This window comes from Sphaerodactylus townsendi, linkage group LG03, assembly GCF_021028975.2.
Source record: "Sphaerodactylus townsendi isolate TG3544 linkage group LG03, MPM_Stown_v2.3, whole genome shotgun sequence".
NCBI classification, from domain to species: Eukaryota; Metazoa; Chordata; class Lepidosauria; order Squamata; family Sphaerodactylidae; genus Sphaerodactylus; species Sphaerodactylus townsendi.
Window position 1 is genome coordinate 130629097 of NC_059427.1, and position 16915 is coordinate 130646011.

Below are 16915 nucleotides of genomic sequence, written 5' to 3' on the forward strand. Positions count from 1 at the left end.
TGCATTCTGTTGGCGGCTGGCCTGCTCTATTTGTTCCATGTTCAGGCCTTATTTCCTAGGTACATGAGAGCCCAATGTGGATTGGAAATAATGGGAGAGGGGGCTTAAACCTTCCCTACGTGCCAGTTTCATGATGTGACACTGTCCTAAGCAGCTGTTATTTGCTGCACTAGGGAAACCTACAAGTATATCCAGGATATACGTACGTTTCCTCAGCATGTGAAAATAGCAGTTTCACAGGGCTGTGTTAAACAAAGAAAATGGAATGGGGTCCATGATACTAATCCAGATTGGGCCACCAGATACTTGGGAATTAAGCCTAGAACTCCCAGTGTGCATCTAGTTGGCGTGACTCAGTACAAGCTCACAAATAATATATCCTTCAGTTAGGCCTTCATTTACACCTCCTGCACAGAACTGGTCATGAAGGAACCAAGCGTTCCCAAAAGAAAAACTTCACATACTCCAGATATAAAAGAAGAGAGCAGGATGCTTTTTTAATAGCAATCAAAAGGCATTTGGAACCATCTTGGTATTATGTACAGCAGCATTTTCTCTATGTGTCGTTTTTCAGGCCAACAGACCACAAGTGACAACTTCCCTACTTCTCCGCAATGTCCAAAGGTACTGAAGTAGCTACTAAATATAAATACTGAATGTGTATGCCTTAGTAAGAAAGCTGCCCTGCAGCATTCCTCAATGTCTGTTGTTGCTGCTGGAACAAAACCCCCAGAAAGAGGCACCGTCTGTCTGAACACACCATGCCAATAAAGGCTTGTTGTTGTTGTTGATAACCATGCCATCAGCCTCACATTCTTTCACTCTCATCAGTGGTATTTACGCCAGCGATCCTGTTCTGTTGTTACAGAAAAAAAGAACAGAAGGGTTACACTTGTTATATACGCTGAAGGGATGATGATGGCATCAATTTAAAAGTCTATAAATGTCTGAGAATTTCCATTGCAGATTGATAGATCTGTTGAGCTAGCCAGCAAGCTAGCAAATGTCTCCCAAGTATTCATTCTTCCAAGTATTCATTTTGGGATGGGGACAGAGAGCAGCATAATCAGAGTAGGCTCAGAATCAGCAGAATGAGGCTCCAAGGTCTACTGCAACTTCCTGAGCCTCTTCTATCTTAAATAGGGATTAAAAGGTGAAAAAGGTGCAAGCACCGAGTCATTACTGACCAATGGGGTGATGTCACATCACAATGTTTGCTAGGCAGGCTGTGCTTATGGGGTGGTTTGCCATTGCCTCCCCCAGTCATCTATACTTTGCCCTAGCAAGTCATTTTACTAACTTCAGAAGTATCAAAGGCTGAGTCAATCTTGAGCCGGCTACCTGAAACCTTGGGATCAAACTTAGGTTGTGAGCAGAGCTTTGACTGCAGTACTGCAGCTCACCATTCTGTGTGATGGGGCTCTATATAAATGCAAGGGTGGCCAACCTATGGCACTCCAGATGTTCATGGACCACAATTCCCATAAGCCCCTGCCAGCATGGCCATCTGGCCATGCTGGCAGGGGCTGATGGAAATTGTAGTTCATGAACATCTGGAGAGCCATAGGTTGGCCATCCCTGAAATAGGGATTAACCTGACAATTATAAATTAAGATTCTTCTGAAGTCACAGATGGGTTTGCACAGTTCCCTTCCTGAGGATCTCATGAGGACCAAATACTGGGAATGCCAAGTCCTGACAACAGCACATGCAGGACCTTTGTCTTCTAGCACCCAAACACAGTTTCTTGGGAGAAAAATACAAATGCCAGGGGAAAAGCCTTACTAAGGTGTTCGTAGTTCCAGACGTAGCTGAGGACACAGTAGCCAAGCAGCAGCATAGAGATCCCAGCCACTCCACCCTTTTTCACGTTGATGTAATGGTTGTAATATCCATTCCAAGCTGTTTAAGAAAAAGGACTGAAGTGATTTGTTTGTGAACATGTGTCTCCAAATCATTTATTTCATTTACGAGATTTCTAGACTGCTTTTCAGGCATATCAAAGAGGCACACACAACCAGTAAACATTAAACTAGCCGTAAGTAAAAGGCAAACAAGGGCTGTTCATGTAACCTCAGTTGCCAGTCAAGCTTACTGCTACAGCAACAGAGCCCTCACCCTTCTCCAGAAAGGACCCGAAAGACCCCTTACTCTCACCTCTGCATGTTGCTCTCAGCATCCCCCGTGGAGATGGATTACAAGTAGCCAGCCAAGCAGGTAATTCTTGGAGCTTTACGTCCATCAGGCGCCTTGCTGTCAGCGGAACTAAGAGACAGAACAACTGGACTTTTGTTTCAAATACATTCACCATTTTGTTTTTTTGGCCCCACCAGATTTGCTTTCCTAAATCTTAGGAAAAAGTGGCATACTGAAAAAAGTCACAAGCACTACCTCCGAGTTTGAAGGACAGGGGGCTCCTCATGAAGAGTAGCCCACTGCCCTATGAAACTGTGCATAATGTATGAACAGATAGTGAGAATGTTGGATCTGTTCCCTGTGGTGAAGTGCATCCAATCTGCTGACTGGAAAAAGCTCTTCAGGCATGTCAGATATGCAGCCCAGGGCCCCATCTGGCCCCTTGAGAGGGCTGACCAGGCCTGTGAGCCAGCTGAGGCACCCTCCTTGCTCCCGAACTCCAGGCACCCACCCCATGCTCCTGATCAGGCCTGGAAAACATAGTGGCCTTGCCAGCTGTGGCAGCCTCCCACCCCAGCAGAGCCGACTACTCCCACCCCCCAGCCCTGTTTCCATCTTCCTTGTGTGATCTTTTAAAAAACAACACCTTGTTGTAACATTAACCACAATCTCTTGAGATCTTAGTTGGAATTTTTCTGCTTCAATTGTTTTTTCCGTTGGGGTTTTTAAAAATATGTCCAGGGCTTTTTTTTTTTTAAGTTTAGGATTTTATTTTTTGGCAAAGTGTGAGTTCTTTCAGGCTTGTAGCAAAATCCCTCCAATTTACATATGACTGACTCAATGAATATTTTAAACATGCGCACTTGGGACATGTTCAGAATTATGTATAAATGAGAATATTTCCCTGGTGTTGAAACAACGGTACTGGGTACCAACCCACAGACATGTCAGTCCAGGCAGCCACCACTCCCCCCACTCCCGATCTGACCTCATAAGTCATTCCCCCACCCCCACCCCATGCCAATTTGGGCTGGTAAGCCTGCTATGGATTTGCCAGCTGTGGCAGCGCACGTGCGTGTGCACATACACAGAGTCGACCATTTCTCCCAGTGTTGATCTGGCCTGACAACACTGCAGTGGGCTTTCCAGCTGAGGCAGCTATCCTCCCCCTGGTGCCCCCCTTAGTGCCAATCTGGGCTGGCAAGCCTGCTGTAGACCAACTAAGGCAGCCACCCTCCCCAGTGCCAACCACCTCCCCCAGTGCCATTCTGGGCTGTCAAACCCACTGCAGGCTCACCAGCCAAATTAGCCTCACCAGCTGAAGCAGCCACCCTCCCAAGTCACATTTATGCCATACTCGGCCCTCGTAACAAGCTAGGGCAACACCCCTGCTCTACTTCAAGATGCCAACTGCTCTATTCTATAAACTGCTCCTGAGAAAGCTGCAGTATGCGGTGCTTCCTCATAAGCAGATCTACTGGCAGCAGGAAGAACTCCCACCAGACACAGGGAATCAGTGGCTCTGCTTATTGGAAAGGGCTCTGTTGTAAGTGGGCAGATGGAGCTCTGCCAACCAGTGAATTTACTCAGGAGAAAACACCCCTGCCTGCAGTTTAACAGATTCAGAATGTCTATGATACAGACTTAAATTGAATAGTCATTCCATCTCCCAGGGAGCTCTGGTTTTGAGACTTCTCTGAGGGATCAGCACCCTCGCCAAATTTCAGTTTGGAGATTCTTTGGGGAAAGCCAAGACTGTTCCATTGGTTAGAAAACAATATAGCTTTATAAGGTTTTTAAGAGTTAAAACTGTGACTCCCAAACAATGAATAGAAGTGGATGATAAAAGCACTTCTTAGACATGCTCACAGTGTCCATGAGTAGGTCTGTAGAAAAAATGTCCAGTCTCTTTAACAGAGGCTTAATGTACAGAAATGGACACTGGAAGCAACTCATAAAATGGAGGTAAAGAATATCCAATTAAGTATCTATTAAGGTACTGAGATATTTTTTCCCAGGCCCACTGGCACCTTAAATACGAACACAACAAAGATCCATCTTCTACATATACTTGAACTAAAAGAATCAGAAAAAGCAGTTGCTGATGGCAAGGATATACTGAAAGGCTCCTGGGGATTCTGAGCTGAGCAAGCAATTATTCTGGGGTTGTTTAAAAATAAATTTATGGAGAGAAAAAGAAGTACCCCTGGGCCATACGAGGATTTTGATATACAACTCTCATAAGCTTAGATCTGTTCTGGTAGATCAGAAACCAAAATAATGCCCTAGAGAACAAACAGGCTGCAGCAACACTGTACACTGTGTGCGCGTACACACACACACTCCAACAAAGTGGTACCTTGGGTAACAGCACACAGTATTCCCTCTCAGAAATCAGTGATTGAAAACAACCCATTTTTACCTTGCCAACCGTCATGAGGGAGAATCATAAATTGGGTTTTGGGAATGCTGGTATTCCACTGGTTCTTCTCTGAAAATAAGCTCTGATAATTTGGATACAATTCTGGAAACCACTCCAGTCCCAAAGAACCTGGCTGTAAGCCTCTCTTGGGAGATGATAATCTTTGGACAGCAGTCATTTCTAACATATGAACTGGTGATTTTAAAGATACCCCCGAGCTGTTGCTTCTGGTTATCACAGTGGTCCCAGAATCGAAAGTAATATCCTTTTCTAAACAAGTTAGGAAGCAGCTAGATATTTGATCACTGCCTCTTCTTTGAAAAGTTTCTGCAAATGTGGGGCAGGGATTCGGTTTAGGATTTTGAAAGCCCAGAGACTCTTTATGAGAAATGACAGATAGCTGATTTTCGTCCATTGTACTTTTTCTTCCTGCAGCCAACTTAACAGGAACATCGCCAACCATCTGGTAGCTGTTCAGAAAACAGTCATCAGAAGCTTTAACTGTAGTCACAGAATTTCCTGTCTCTTCATTCCAAGTGTTCCCTTCAAGCTCAAGACCTAAAACTCCCTTTCTGTTCTCTATTCCTGTGATAATTTGCTTCTCAGTGGCCAGTGGGATCTCAGCATTGGCTAACAAGGATGCCACAGGCTGATGACTCATCTTGTTGCCAATGGCAGCTTTATTTAATGGGATCTTTTGAACAGAAGAATCATGTCCTTCCCTCAGTACTTCCACAGGATGATTCTCAATCACTCTTTTTACTTTGTCATTAACTCCTTCAGGAATGGATTGATGATCATCCATGGAGGAATCCACCCAGGCAGATCTAGTCAGCTTTGTGGATCCTTCCTTAGCTTGTCTCTGTTTTGCAGATGTTTCTTTACTTAGCTGGCCAGGAGATTTATACATTGATTTACCAGTCTGAATCAATGGTTCTTGAATGATACCAGACACACACTTCTCTTCATCAGAGGTAATTTTACTTCTGCTTTTCTGTACTCTGGGAAGCTTTTTGGAAAGCTTTGTTTTTGAAAGTACTATCTCAGCTGCTTGTTCACGTGCTAGATTTTCTCCTGGGATTCTTGATGTGCCATTTTCTCTTCTCTTTGGTTTTTCAGTGGAATGCTTAATTTGCTGTTGTGTATCTTCACCTGGCCTTGGTGTAAGCCGATTGCTGACAGGTGTCGATTCTACCATTTTGATTTGTTCAACAGAATTTAACTTTACTTTGTCTTCATTTTTTGTCAGCCTAAGTTTACGTTTCTTATTTTCTTTTTTGGAGGCTATTTCTGTATTTTTGATATGCACCTTATTCTGAGTATTCAAAAATACAGGTGTGGCAGAATTACCAGTCACTGGGACAGGAAAAGAAATTTTGCTGGAGTTGACAGCAGACAATACATTTCCTGCCATCTTACAATGGGGCAAGTGTGACTTGAGACGCTTAAATGGCTTTTTACAGTAGGGACAGATTTCTACAGCTGCAGGGATGCTTGTCATTTTTCTGCCTGAAAAGAAAAATAAGACACCATAAAAATGGCAAACTTTGTTACAAAAAGAGCACCCATGTGAGGAATGAGAGTCAGTGCAGGTTTATTGCAAACAGGGTTATTTAGTGGTTATAGTTTTGGATTAGAAGCAGGGAGGTGCAGCTCCAAATCTGCACTTAGTGCTGAAGTTCCCGAGAAGATCTCTACTTCACAGAGTTGTGAGGATAAAACAGAAAAAATGGGGGAAGGAAACACCCAAAGGCGCCAGATGACTTTTCAAAATTGTGATGTTTGCACACATACATGTGCTGCACCCTGATAATAAGTTTTGTTGCTTTTCTAAAAACAAAACAAGGATCCATGCCTTGGAACTATATATTTCCACCATGGAATAACAATGAAACTCCAGATCTTCTACTATGAAAACTGTGTGCATAAGTGTAATCTGCACGTTGCTAGCAAATTTTTGTGGCCTGTCTGTAAAAATTATGAGTATCTGCAGTTTACTGAACAAAACTGTGCACGTTTACACAGCAATAAGTCACACTGCGCACTGTAAGGCTTCATGTCAGGTAAATGTGCAGGTGATATTCATGTTTTTTTGCCTTTTGTCAATTATAATATTACAGTTGAGAGGGAAAGTGGCATGGTGTAGCCCAATCTCTTGGAAGCTAAACAGGGTTGGTGTTTGGAGAGGAGACTTCCACAGAAGACTCTGTACAGGAAGGCAATGACAAACTACCTTTACTCCTCACTTGCCTCCATAAATTGATAGCAACTTGATGGATTTTTACACACACAGAATTACAGCTATGGTACCTGGGAGCTGAAAGGACACTGGAAAAATCTCCTCCATTTTTATCGTTCACAAGTACAACAATTTTAATTCAGCTCTGCATTAAAACGATGCACCTTCCCCAATTATAAGATGCTACTGAAGACTATTAAACTTGGGTGTTTTGTATGGTTGTCAACCTCCAGGGGGAGCCTGGATATCTCCCAGAATTACAACTAATCATGAAGTGCCAAGGGTAGGGCTGCCAGTTCTGGACTGGGGAATGATTAGGGATGGTGCCTGAGGATGGTGGCATTTTGGGAGGAGAGGGACCTCAGTGAGATATAATGCCATAGAGTCCACTCTCCAACACAACCGTTCTCTCCAGCAAAATGGATCTCTGTAACCTGGAGGCCAGTTGTAATTCTAGGTGATCTCCAACCATCACAAGGAGCCTGGCAACTCTAGCAGAGTTCAGTTTCTCTGGAGAAAACTGCAGCTTTGGAGTCTGTGAAATTATACCTCACCGAAGTACCTTCCCTCCCCAAACCCTGCCCTTCCTGGGTTCCACCCCCAAATCTGCATACATTTTGCAACCCAGAGTTGGCAATCCTTAATTCGGAACATGTCTGAATTGCTCTTGAAACCCATCTGCAAATACAACCCATACCATGGGCAACATAAATAACAAGACATTCTGTCCTATTGCTATGGAAGGAAGGGAGGGAGGGGGGGACGAAACAACCTTTCATCAAAGGAGGGCTGATGGGAGAGATTAGAGAAGTAGTTGCTTAGCGATTGGTTTCTGTTTTCTCAAGGAAATCTTCACTCGGTGGAAGGCTGGTGGAAATTTCATCTCGTGCATTCTTCTCCCTTACCTTGATCAGTGGCTAAAAGTCTTAATTGTGCAATTCCAGGGACTGCTGACGACTTACATTTCTGTCCATTATGGGCATAACGTTCCTCAACTGTCGACATAAAGCAGTAATATTTAGTCAGTTTCAGTCCCACATTAACTGAAACTGAAAACGAATTAAGTTTTTCAAAAAAGAAAGCTAGAAACCGCTGCACGTGGCCCCAATCGTTTATCACAAGACCTCATTATTCTATGTATGATAGAAGCCCGGCGCAGCAACTCGGGAAGAAATGCTTGAATACAACCGAATGTTCCTTTGTCTTGCGCATACCGATATCGAAGTTTTTCGACTGCAACAAAATGGGCTCGATAGATTATTTTGCAAAGGAAAATAAATACGACGTTGCATTTAATAACCACAGGAACTAACTGCAGGTGTAAAACCCGGAAGTTACATTGTTGCAGACATTTGGCAACAAAGCAACAGCACCCTCTCCCCGGGTGTGGCATTTAAGGCAAACGTGTTATGAGTTGTGAAAAACTATCGCACACCCACCCGCCATCTCTCTGCGCTTCCTGAAGTCGAAAAGAAATGTTATGAGCCCGGTGCTTCTAAAGCGGAGGTAGTGGGAAGGGATTTAAGAGAAATACACCAGCACTGCAGGAAAAGGAGATCGAGGGGAAAGGCGTCTATGGAAACTCTGATCCTGCGTTAATCTTTACTGGATTCCGCACAGCACATTTATAACAAGTTGCAATTCCCAAAGGGAAAACGAGTCCATTTCTAAAGATTGCAGTTCGTTAAAAAAGTGCTCTTTGTATTCCAGACTGAAAGGGGTGGAGGGGGGTGGGAACTGAATGATGGACCGCCTTGTAAGGTACAGCTCTCATTGCACTGCAAGGCCCTGTGCCCACCGGTGACAATCGCATATTGCGCATTGTGATTAAGGCTGACGGCCACTCAGCGCTATGATCCCCACATTTCAGATGGGGATTATCATTAGGCAGTCAGAGTTGCACGACCGAGCTGTGAATACTCGAAGAAGCAAAGGAAGCTTACTCGGAAATAAATGCCATTGAATTCATCGGGGCTTGCTCACAAGAAAGGGCACGCAGAACTGCAGCCATGCGGCCCGCTCCTGTGCTTCATGGCCACTCGCTTTTTTAATTCAATGACATTTACTCCCAAGCAAAGATTACTGCGTCAGCGTGATTCTTGGATTACTATTACGTAAACATACCTCCCAGCTTCACGCATGCGCACGCCCAGTGAGAGACGACCAATGGGCGCGAGTGTCTCTGCCTGCGGTCACAGTGCGCCTGCGCAGCGGGGGTCCGAAAGCGCTTGCGTCCCAGACCGCAAACAAGACTTGCAGAGGATTGGTTTCCATGCGCATGCGTAACAGGGTCACACACCGGAAACAGTACCTGAGGAACGGGGGAGGAATTGTTTGGGAGCGGAAGCGGGAGGCCTGCCCTCCTCACGGCTTTCGGTCCGAGACCGCCGGCTTGACCAGGCCATGAGTTGCCGGGGAGCGCTGGCCAACGAGCGGGGAGCGAGACTGAGGTAAGAACATACCGCGGGGGGGGTACGGTGGCTGAGCGAGGGACGCATCGAGCGTAAGGCGAAAGGCCTACGGTTATTACGAAAGGAGAGGCCGTTGAGGGGGGAGGCAATCTGGGCATCCAGTGGGTGAGGGGAGGGCGGCTCGCGGGTTCAAGGATCAATTGCAAAAACCGTTCCAGTTTTACAGTGCGGCGGTTTTGGGAGTGACAGTTCGACACCCCTGGTTTCCCCTATTCGTTTGTTGATGTGGAGATTGAGTCGGCGCTCTTAAAGGAGGCTTTTTACCCAGGCCCTGGCCAGACCTGAACTTTAGCAAGTGTGCTGCGTTGTGGGCCTTTCAAGCCTACTGGGCCAGATGTGTTTTAATTTTTACATGCCCCTCTCCCCCCCGAAATTTAAAATAATAAGTAGCGTTGAATATAAGTAACGTTCTGAGGGACTAACATTCATTATCTCGAATGTCTCATTTCAACAGCCCTGTAAATTAGGTCAGTGTTGTCCTAAGACTAAAGTGGATTCCGCACAGCAGATTTATAACGAGTTGCAATACTTATAAATGAATCCGTTTTCCGTTAATAAAAAGGAAGAACGAGTTCTTTTATACCGATTGCAACTCATTATAAATGTGCTGTGCGGAATGAGCATAAGGCTGAAAGAAATTGTTTGGTTTAGGTTATCCGATATCAGGATAGAGTCGTAGCTAGGAGTGTTGGATTAGGATTAGGAGACCCAGGTTTGAATCCCCACTGTAATGAAACTTGTTGGGTGATTTCACTGTTGTGAAAATAAAACAAAGAAGGTCAGAAAGAACTATGATGCTCAGATCTCCTCAGGTGGTGACAGGGATATAAAAACATATTCAATAAATACAGATAACCTGACGACTAAGGTTTAAATTGGGCATTTGCGTCCTAAGTGTACAGTGTGTTTCTCAGCATATTTAACCGTGTGCCTCGCCGTGGACCAGATAGGTTGCTACACAATAATTGTGCAGCACTTCATCTTTGTATACCAGGTCCAGTTATTCATATCCTGTTGTTGACAGCTCCACCAATTACCTCACTATTCCCACAATATCTGTAATATATTGTTTGAAGTATATGGTAGGAGCGTGCCAGTATATACCACCAGTATATGTTTTGCACATTGCATTATAATGAGACTTGTAGGGTGTATTCAATATGTGCGAGGCAATGCTGTTAATGAAAGGAGAACGTGCTTTAGTTGGCCTTCTTTATCAAAATGATGCCATGTAATATTGTCCACTAACCTTCTGGTGTAAACAGTGAAGTCATAAAAGCATGGGGAAATGCAACCAAAAACTGAAACATCGGGTAATTGGAGAGTATTGAAACAGGTATCTAACTCATTTTCATAGAGTTTTAGACCAATAGCTTTAGTATGGAATGGACTCTTTTTTTACCATCGAGTCACATCTGACTTATGCTGACCTCGGATGGCATTTTCAAGTTAAGAAACATTCAGAGGTAGTTTACTGTTGCCTTCCTCATGGTCCTGGTATTCCTTGGAGGTCTCCCATCCATTGGAGGTTTTATCCTGCTTAGCTTCTGAGTTCTGACAAATTCAGGCTACCTAGGGCTATCCAGGTTAGGGTACTTCTTAATTAAGAGCCCACAAAACAATGTGCAAAATGCTGTAAGATAAAGGTTTATTTTATTTTATGCCAGGGACAAGTGTCAGAAAAAGTGAGGGTATCTGTGCTACTCAGTGTGCGTTTGTTCAAATATAAAAATCTGGCCAGAAAAGTTATCTTCTTACTTTGAAACTAAAATAAATGTAACCTGTATAAACTTTGCTGGTTTGTAACTTTCTGATCTGTTTGAAAGTCAAGAGCATGAAAAATGCAACTGCTTATTTTTAATATAGCCACATGTCTTTTGGAACACTCAGTTTTATTTTTAGAAATGGCTGAGGCTTACAAAACTCTTAGGCATTGCATTCAGACCTTGGTCAGTCACGAAGAGATTTGTTTCACTAATTTGAAGATAGTTAGCATTAAGGGGATTTCCTTCATCTATTTCATTGTGAAATGGAAGTTGAGAGATGTAAGAGGAGCTCTCCTATTGGGCAGAAAATCAGGATGTTTCTTTTGATCCTGTCTTCTCAGTTTCACATCTGAATTCTTTCTTAGTAGTGGACAAATGAAGGAGAAACAGCTGTTAAGCAAAGTAGAAGCATGTTACAATGTATGAATTAAGACTGCATATTTTAACAAAGGCAAAATAACTAGCATCCTTTATTGCGCTCAACCCAAATTTTTCCCTGGGCCTATTCTGCCATGATAAGGGTGTTTCCTCCTTCATACATATACAGACTTAAGCAAATGACGCAAGAGTAAATTACGGAATCTTTTGATCTGTGTTTACACAGCTGTCAGTTCTGATGCAGTAAACCTCTGGGGTAGGGAGAGGAAAAATAGAGGGGAGACAGAATACTTAATAAGCAAGTAATTTTATTAACCTGACGGATACATGGGAAAATTGGGGTAAAAATGGATGCAAGCCAATAATAGCAACTTAAAATCAAATAACTTTCCTGTCAATAATAGCAACTTAAAGCCAAATAACTTATTAAAATTAGGAGGCATTTCTCCCAGAGACATTGTTAATGGGGGAAGGAGAGCAGAGGAGGAAGACAGCTGTCAGTGAAAGGCAGGGCAGCTGGAAACAAGCAGAGGAGAAGAAACTTGATCTTGAATAGGTTCCTAGTGTGTTCGTGTTGGTGTGGAAGATGGTCTGGAGTACCATCCACAAAACTGAGAAACATGGCCAGGACCTCTTGTGCATCTATTTTTATCATCTCTTCAATGATGGCACCTGGCCATCAGTCAGATTGGAAGTAAAACTAGTTGTTGTGATCCTATTTTGGACCAAAGGTGTAAACCTGGCGTGCCCGTTGGTGGATTTAGGACTGTACTTTGATTCATGCAATTTATGACGTGAGACCCTGTTATTGTGGGGTTCAAGATCCAGGCTGTGACTGGCCAACTGGGATAATTTGTGAAGGGATACTGAATATTCATGAGATGACCAGTTGGGGCAGTGTTAGGTTTTAGTTTAATGGCTTGCTGGTACCCAGAATATGAGTATGTTGTCTTTTGGGGCAGATAATTGTTATGTCCAGAATGGCCTTTGCAGAGAGATACAGAAGGTCATTGTGGTAGATGGAAAGTACCATTATGACTCATCTGGCATATGGTGACCTTGTAGGATTTTCAAAGCAAGAGATGAACAGTGGTGGTTTGCTGTTGCCTCCCTCTGCATAGCCACCTGGGCTTCCTTGGCGGGATTCCCATCCAACTGCTAACCAGGGTTGACCTTTCCAAGATTTTATAAGATCAGACTAGCCTGGCCATCCAGGTCAAGATGGGTCATTGTTATATAGCCAAAAAATGTAAGGAGATCAAGGTGGGTCAATGTTGTATTAGCCCAAAGATGTGAGGATATCACTTGTTCAGAGGAGCAAGTGTTGATATATTCCTGCTGACCTTGAGGTATTGAATGGCCTTTCTTGGCAAGGATTCTATTTTCCACTTGTTGCTTGAGATCCTTACATTGTAAAACACAAGGGATGTCTTTCTCTTCACTTTCAGTATCAATTGACCAGAGCTTTGTTGAGGGCCAGCACGGTGTAGTGGTTAAGAGTGGGTGCACTCTAATCCAGAGAAATGGTTTTGATTCCCCACTGTGCCACTTGAGCTGTGGAGGCTTATCTGGTGAACCAGATCACCTTGTGCACTCCAACACATGCCAGCCGGATGATCTTGGGCTAGTCATAGTTTTTCAGAGCTCTCTCAGCCCCACCCACCTCATAGGGTGTTTGTTGTGGGGGGGGGGAAGGGGGGGAAAGGAGTTTGTAAGCCCCTTTGAGGTGGATATAAATCCAACCTCCTCTTCTTCATTCCATCTTGCTTTTTTGCAGTTCTGTTTGTTCACATCAAAAGTTCCTGAGTTAAAATGCTGCCAGAGTTTGAAGGAAAGATATTTTCTGGGGTGCTTTTCTGCATCTTCCATATAGGGATATAAATTATACTAACATCTTCCATTACTTCCTGCAGGAAAAGACGACGAAATGGTACAGAGGAGGATGGGCATATCCCTCAAACAAAACGCAGTAGCCGAAATAGTGTTTTTCAGGACTCCTGGGATACTGAGGTAAGTCTGTGAATCAGTTCCGTGTTCAGCTGGTATTGGTTGGGGAATTTGTGTCTGAGTACATGAGGAGCAGTTAATTCAATCTTATGGATATAAATTCAGAAAGACATTTACTTACCACTCCTCGCCCTGCTAGTTCTTGTGGTAACTCCTAATTGAAATGAAATCCAAATCACAATAAGAAACCAGTGAAACAAAATGAACCTTATGTCCAAGACCTGACCTTGCCTTTGGGGTGGAATCAACGCCGAGCCGTGGGCTCTGAACCAGCACTTTCTGAACTTTGTGCACTCATGAGAAAGGAAAATGTTTTTTTTAAATCAGGCCTTCTCGTTAACAAAATGAATTCTTGACACATTATCAACAAAATAAAAAGTTTCCACCACAGTTGTATCTCACACATTCATGGTATGTAGGGAAGCTAAGTAAGGAAGTTGATACATATTCTCCAAACTGCACAAAAAGAAGGATGGAGGCAAATCAAAGCCATGTGCAAATGAGTTTTCAGCTCATGCCAGAAAGTCACAAGTCTGAGTACCAAGTGAATTTCTGAGTGGAGGGTTTGCCACACCTTGGACAAAATGAGAAAAGGTGGAGCAGGGTCACCAAAAATCATAGTACCAAACTGTTTAGATTTTAATGGTAGTGGCTACCCAATTAGTTCCAGGAATGGATTGATATCCAGTAGAGTTGTTTCACCACCAGGGAAATATTCTTTTATACTTAATTCTGAACATGTCCCAGGAGCACATATCAGAAATATCCAGAGTTAGCCACATGTACATTTGAGAGATTTTGTTACAACTCTGAAAGAACCCCCACCCCCACCCCCAAAAAAACCTTTTTAAAAAGCGGAAGTTTTAAAAAACCCAAATGGAAGAAACAATTGAAGAAAAATGCGAACTGAAATCTCAAGAAGAGTTGGATTTATATCCCCCCTTTCTGTCCTGTAGGAGACTCAAAGGGGCTTACAATCTCCTTTCCCTTCACCCCTCACAACAAACACCCTGTGAGGTAGATGGGTCTGAAAGAGCTCCGAAGAACTGTGACTAGCCCAAGGTCACCCAGCTGGCAAGTGTTGGAGTGCACAGGCTAATCTGAATTCCCAAGATAAGCCTCCACAGCTCAAGTGGGAGAGTAGGGGATCAAACCCGGTTCCTCCAGATTAGAGTACACTTGCTCTTAACCACTGCGCTACTGCTGCTCCTAGGAGATGGAGAAAGCTGTTGAAAGATTATGGGGAGAAGGCAGAGAAGAAGAGCAGGCATGGTAGTGGCCTGAGCAGGAAGTGGGAGCCAGTGGAAAGTCTGGAGAGGCTTTTCAACCCAAGGTCCTGTCTCTCCACCATCATCTTATTGGTAGTGGCAGGAATCTTGGAACTGAAAGCTGGAATTGGGGCTTTCTCCCAAGCTGCCACTGGTCAGTTAGCTAGGTAAGTTGACCAACCCCATCAGCTTTTTTCTGGAGGACAAGCATGAAGGCAATGCAGCAGAGGGATAGGATTTTCCTGCCTCTGTGAATTCTCAAGGAATCCTTTGCTTGTAATAATCTAATTTAGAGGTGATCTGAGCATTGAAGCTGTCAAATCCTGCATCTGAAGGGAAGTGTGCAGCTGGAAAACTAGACAAAGCTGGTGAAGGTGCTAAGTATTTCACAGAGGGTGTACTATAGATCTATGAGAAGATCTCTATCCATTGTTTTTTTAAAAGCCAACCAACATATCAGCTTTTTTGGAGTTTCTGAAATTTTGGGGTTTTTTTTAAAACCAAACCTGGAAAAAAAACAGCTGCCTGTGAGGATCAGGACACCCAATAACGCCCCCCACCCCCACCCCCTGGCTGCTCTGCAGGCTTACATGCAAGTATGTGAAGCCAACATAAACCAGCACAGCTTCCTGGAGGTGGTGGGGGCAAGTCTCCCAAAATGGATTTTTCAGGGTTTTTTATTTAGAATTGCCTAATGCCCCGCCCTAGTGCAGACATTGCTGGATGTGGGTGGGGGGCAAAAAAGTTCCCCTGCCTTTGAAACAGGCTGATTACATTGTAGAAGATCTGAGCTCCATCTACTTCAGACCTCTGGTTACTAATAGTTGATGGAATAGTCCTCTTCACACAACAAAAGCATTTTTATGAAATGGTAAAGACAGGGCAGGACTAGAAAGCCTGCAGTCTACTTAACTTGGGACATGACATCCCAGAACTTGATATTTATGAGTAAACTGGTAAACACCTGATATGTACATAATTATTTCTCCGCATTGCTCTTTGGAATGTAGAGTGCATTGGTGTGGACATCTAAGCAGATGGGTAGAACTTCAAGACAACAGTTCTTCTAGATTAGAATTTTCTGTGTGTGATCAGTTTGAATTTTTTGATAATGTTCTTACAAGGTCTAGGCAACTGAAAGTCTCAAGACTCTCAACAAAAGATCTTGAATTTATTACGGTATGAAATTCTGACCTCTAAGAAATACATCCTGTTGGTTTTTAGTCCATTGGATGATATAACAACTGTATTGTCGAAGGCTTTCACTGCCAAAATCACTGGGGTGCTGTGTGGTTTCTGGGCTGTATGGCCATGAGAGAGAATGCTGCTAGAACACGGCCATATAGCCCAGAAACCACACAGCACCCCAGATATAGCAACTGCAAGTTGATTCCCCCCCCCCACATGTTTACAGTTGAATGTGCAATTTGTCGGTTATTGGACATATGCAAGGAGCAGCTAATCTTTTTTCCTGTGTATCTTTTGTTCCACAGTCCTCCAGCAGTGAGAGTGGCTGCAGCAGTAGTTGCAGCAGCAGCAGCATAAGCAGTCCTGACAGAGGTAGTGGGCCAGAAACCAGCCTCCTTCAGATGATGCCCGGGTCAAGTCCTGTGACCCCTCCTCAGTCTTTCCATGAGCAGTCTGCACTATGCCAAGGTCCTTACCTTCACATCAACCAGATCCTGAAGGAAGCGCATTTCCACAGCTTACAGAACAGGGGCCGTCCTGCAACATGATGAGCCCAGCCATTCCCTGCCTTCTGTGAAGGGGGACAGCACTGTGTGACGTGATATTTCAACTTAAAAGTTTGTTAAAATTGCACAAAATGCCTGTTGCCTTCTCAGTCTGTATTTGGAATAACAGGTTAACAGGCAGTTGTTTACTTGTGGTTGCTGCACTATTGCAATGCAAAAGGGGCTTTGGAGCAATTTTTATAGGATTCTTTGGATGGGGGAAAGGTGGATTTGACACCAAGATGTGTCTTATAATCCACCTGTGTATTATAGGAGTGCATAATGAGTCCAGTCTGACTTCTTAATCTGTTAATTAGTAACTGATGCTTTATGTAAACCTTTCAAACATTTGTGTTCTGTTTTATAAGTCTTTTTTAATTTCAATAAATAGTGAATATGTTTTTATGGTAAATTAGTCTTTTAAAACAAATGAGGGTATATTCAGGCTGTTAGAAACATTACTAACTTTTTTGAAGGTCAGAAGATGCCAACAAA

At 43.6% G+C, this 16915-nt stretch overlaps 2 protein-coding genes across 9 annotated transcripts; one reads left to right on the plus strand and one right to left on the minus strand.

The window, feature by feature from the left end:
- Positions 1–472: 472 nt before the first annotated feature.
- On the minus strand, positions 473–9011 carry LG03H17orf80 (linkage group 03 C17orf80 homolog). 8 transcript variants are annotated; one of them, XM_048491763.1, is made up of 6 exons: positions 8922–8957; positions 7703–7792; positions 4559–6067; positions 2158–2265; positions 1786–1902; positions 473–856 (listed from the first exon to the last, which is right to left on the minus strand). In XM_048491763.1, exons 3-6 carry the CDS (start codon positions 6057–6059, stop codon positions 828–830), a joined length of 1755 nt encoding a protein of 584 aa, XP_048347720.1. In that variant the 5' UTR covers positions 6060–6067; positions 7703–7792; positions 8922–8957; the 3' UTR covers positions 473–827. The 8 variants fall into 8 exon arrangements, with proteins under 8 accessions (XP_048347720.1, XP_048347716.1, XP_048347714.1 ...); XM_048491759.1 differs by lacking the exon at positions 8922–8957 and adding an exon at positions 8741–8841; XM_048491757.1 differs by lacking the exon at positions 8922–8957 and having other exon boundaries at positions 473–767; positions 803–856; positions 7703–8501.
- Positions 9012–9070: 59 nt separating this feature from the next.
- On the plus strand, positions 9071–16820 carry FAM104A (family with sequence similarity 104 member A). Its single transcript, XM_048491764.1, has 3 exons — positions 9071–9247; positions 13326–13422; positions 16181–16820. The coding sequence occupies exons 1-3, from the start codon at positions 9201–9203 to the stop codon at positions 16421–16423; spliced, it is 387 nt and encodes a 128-aa protein (XP_048347721.1). The 5' UTR covers positions 9071–9200; the 3' UTR covers positions 16424–16820.
- The last annotated feature ends 95 nt before the right edge of the window (positions 16821–16915 follow it).

Excerpts from the sequence above, each read along its gene's own strand:
- LG03H17orf80 (XM_048491757.1), bottom strand. The coding sequence starts at position 7,802 with ATGTCGACAGTTGAGGAACGTTATGCCCATAATGGACAGAAATGTAAG. Across the intron at positions 1,903-2,157 it reads GCTGAGAGCAACATGCAGAG|CTTGGAATGGATATTACAAC; the intron begins GTGAGAGTAAGG and ends TTTCTTAAACAG. Across the intron at positions 857-1,785 it reads CTGGAACTACGAACACCTTA|AACAGGATCGCTGGCGTAAA; the intron begins GTAAGGCTTTTC and ends CTGTAACAACAG.
- FAM104A (XM_048491764.1), top strand. The coding sequence starts at position 9,201 with ATGAGTTGCCGGGGAGCGCTGGCCAACGAGCGGGGAGCGAGACTGAG. Across the intron at positions 9,248-13,325 it reads GAGCGGGGAGCGAGACTGAG|GAAAAGACGACGAAATGGTA; the intron begins GTAAGAACATAC and ends TACTTCCTGCAG. Across the intron at positions 13,423-16,180 it reads AGGACTCCTGGGATACTGAG|TCCTCCAGCAGTGAGAGTGG; the intron begins GTAAGTCTGTGA and ends TTTGTTCCACAG.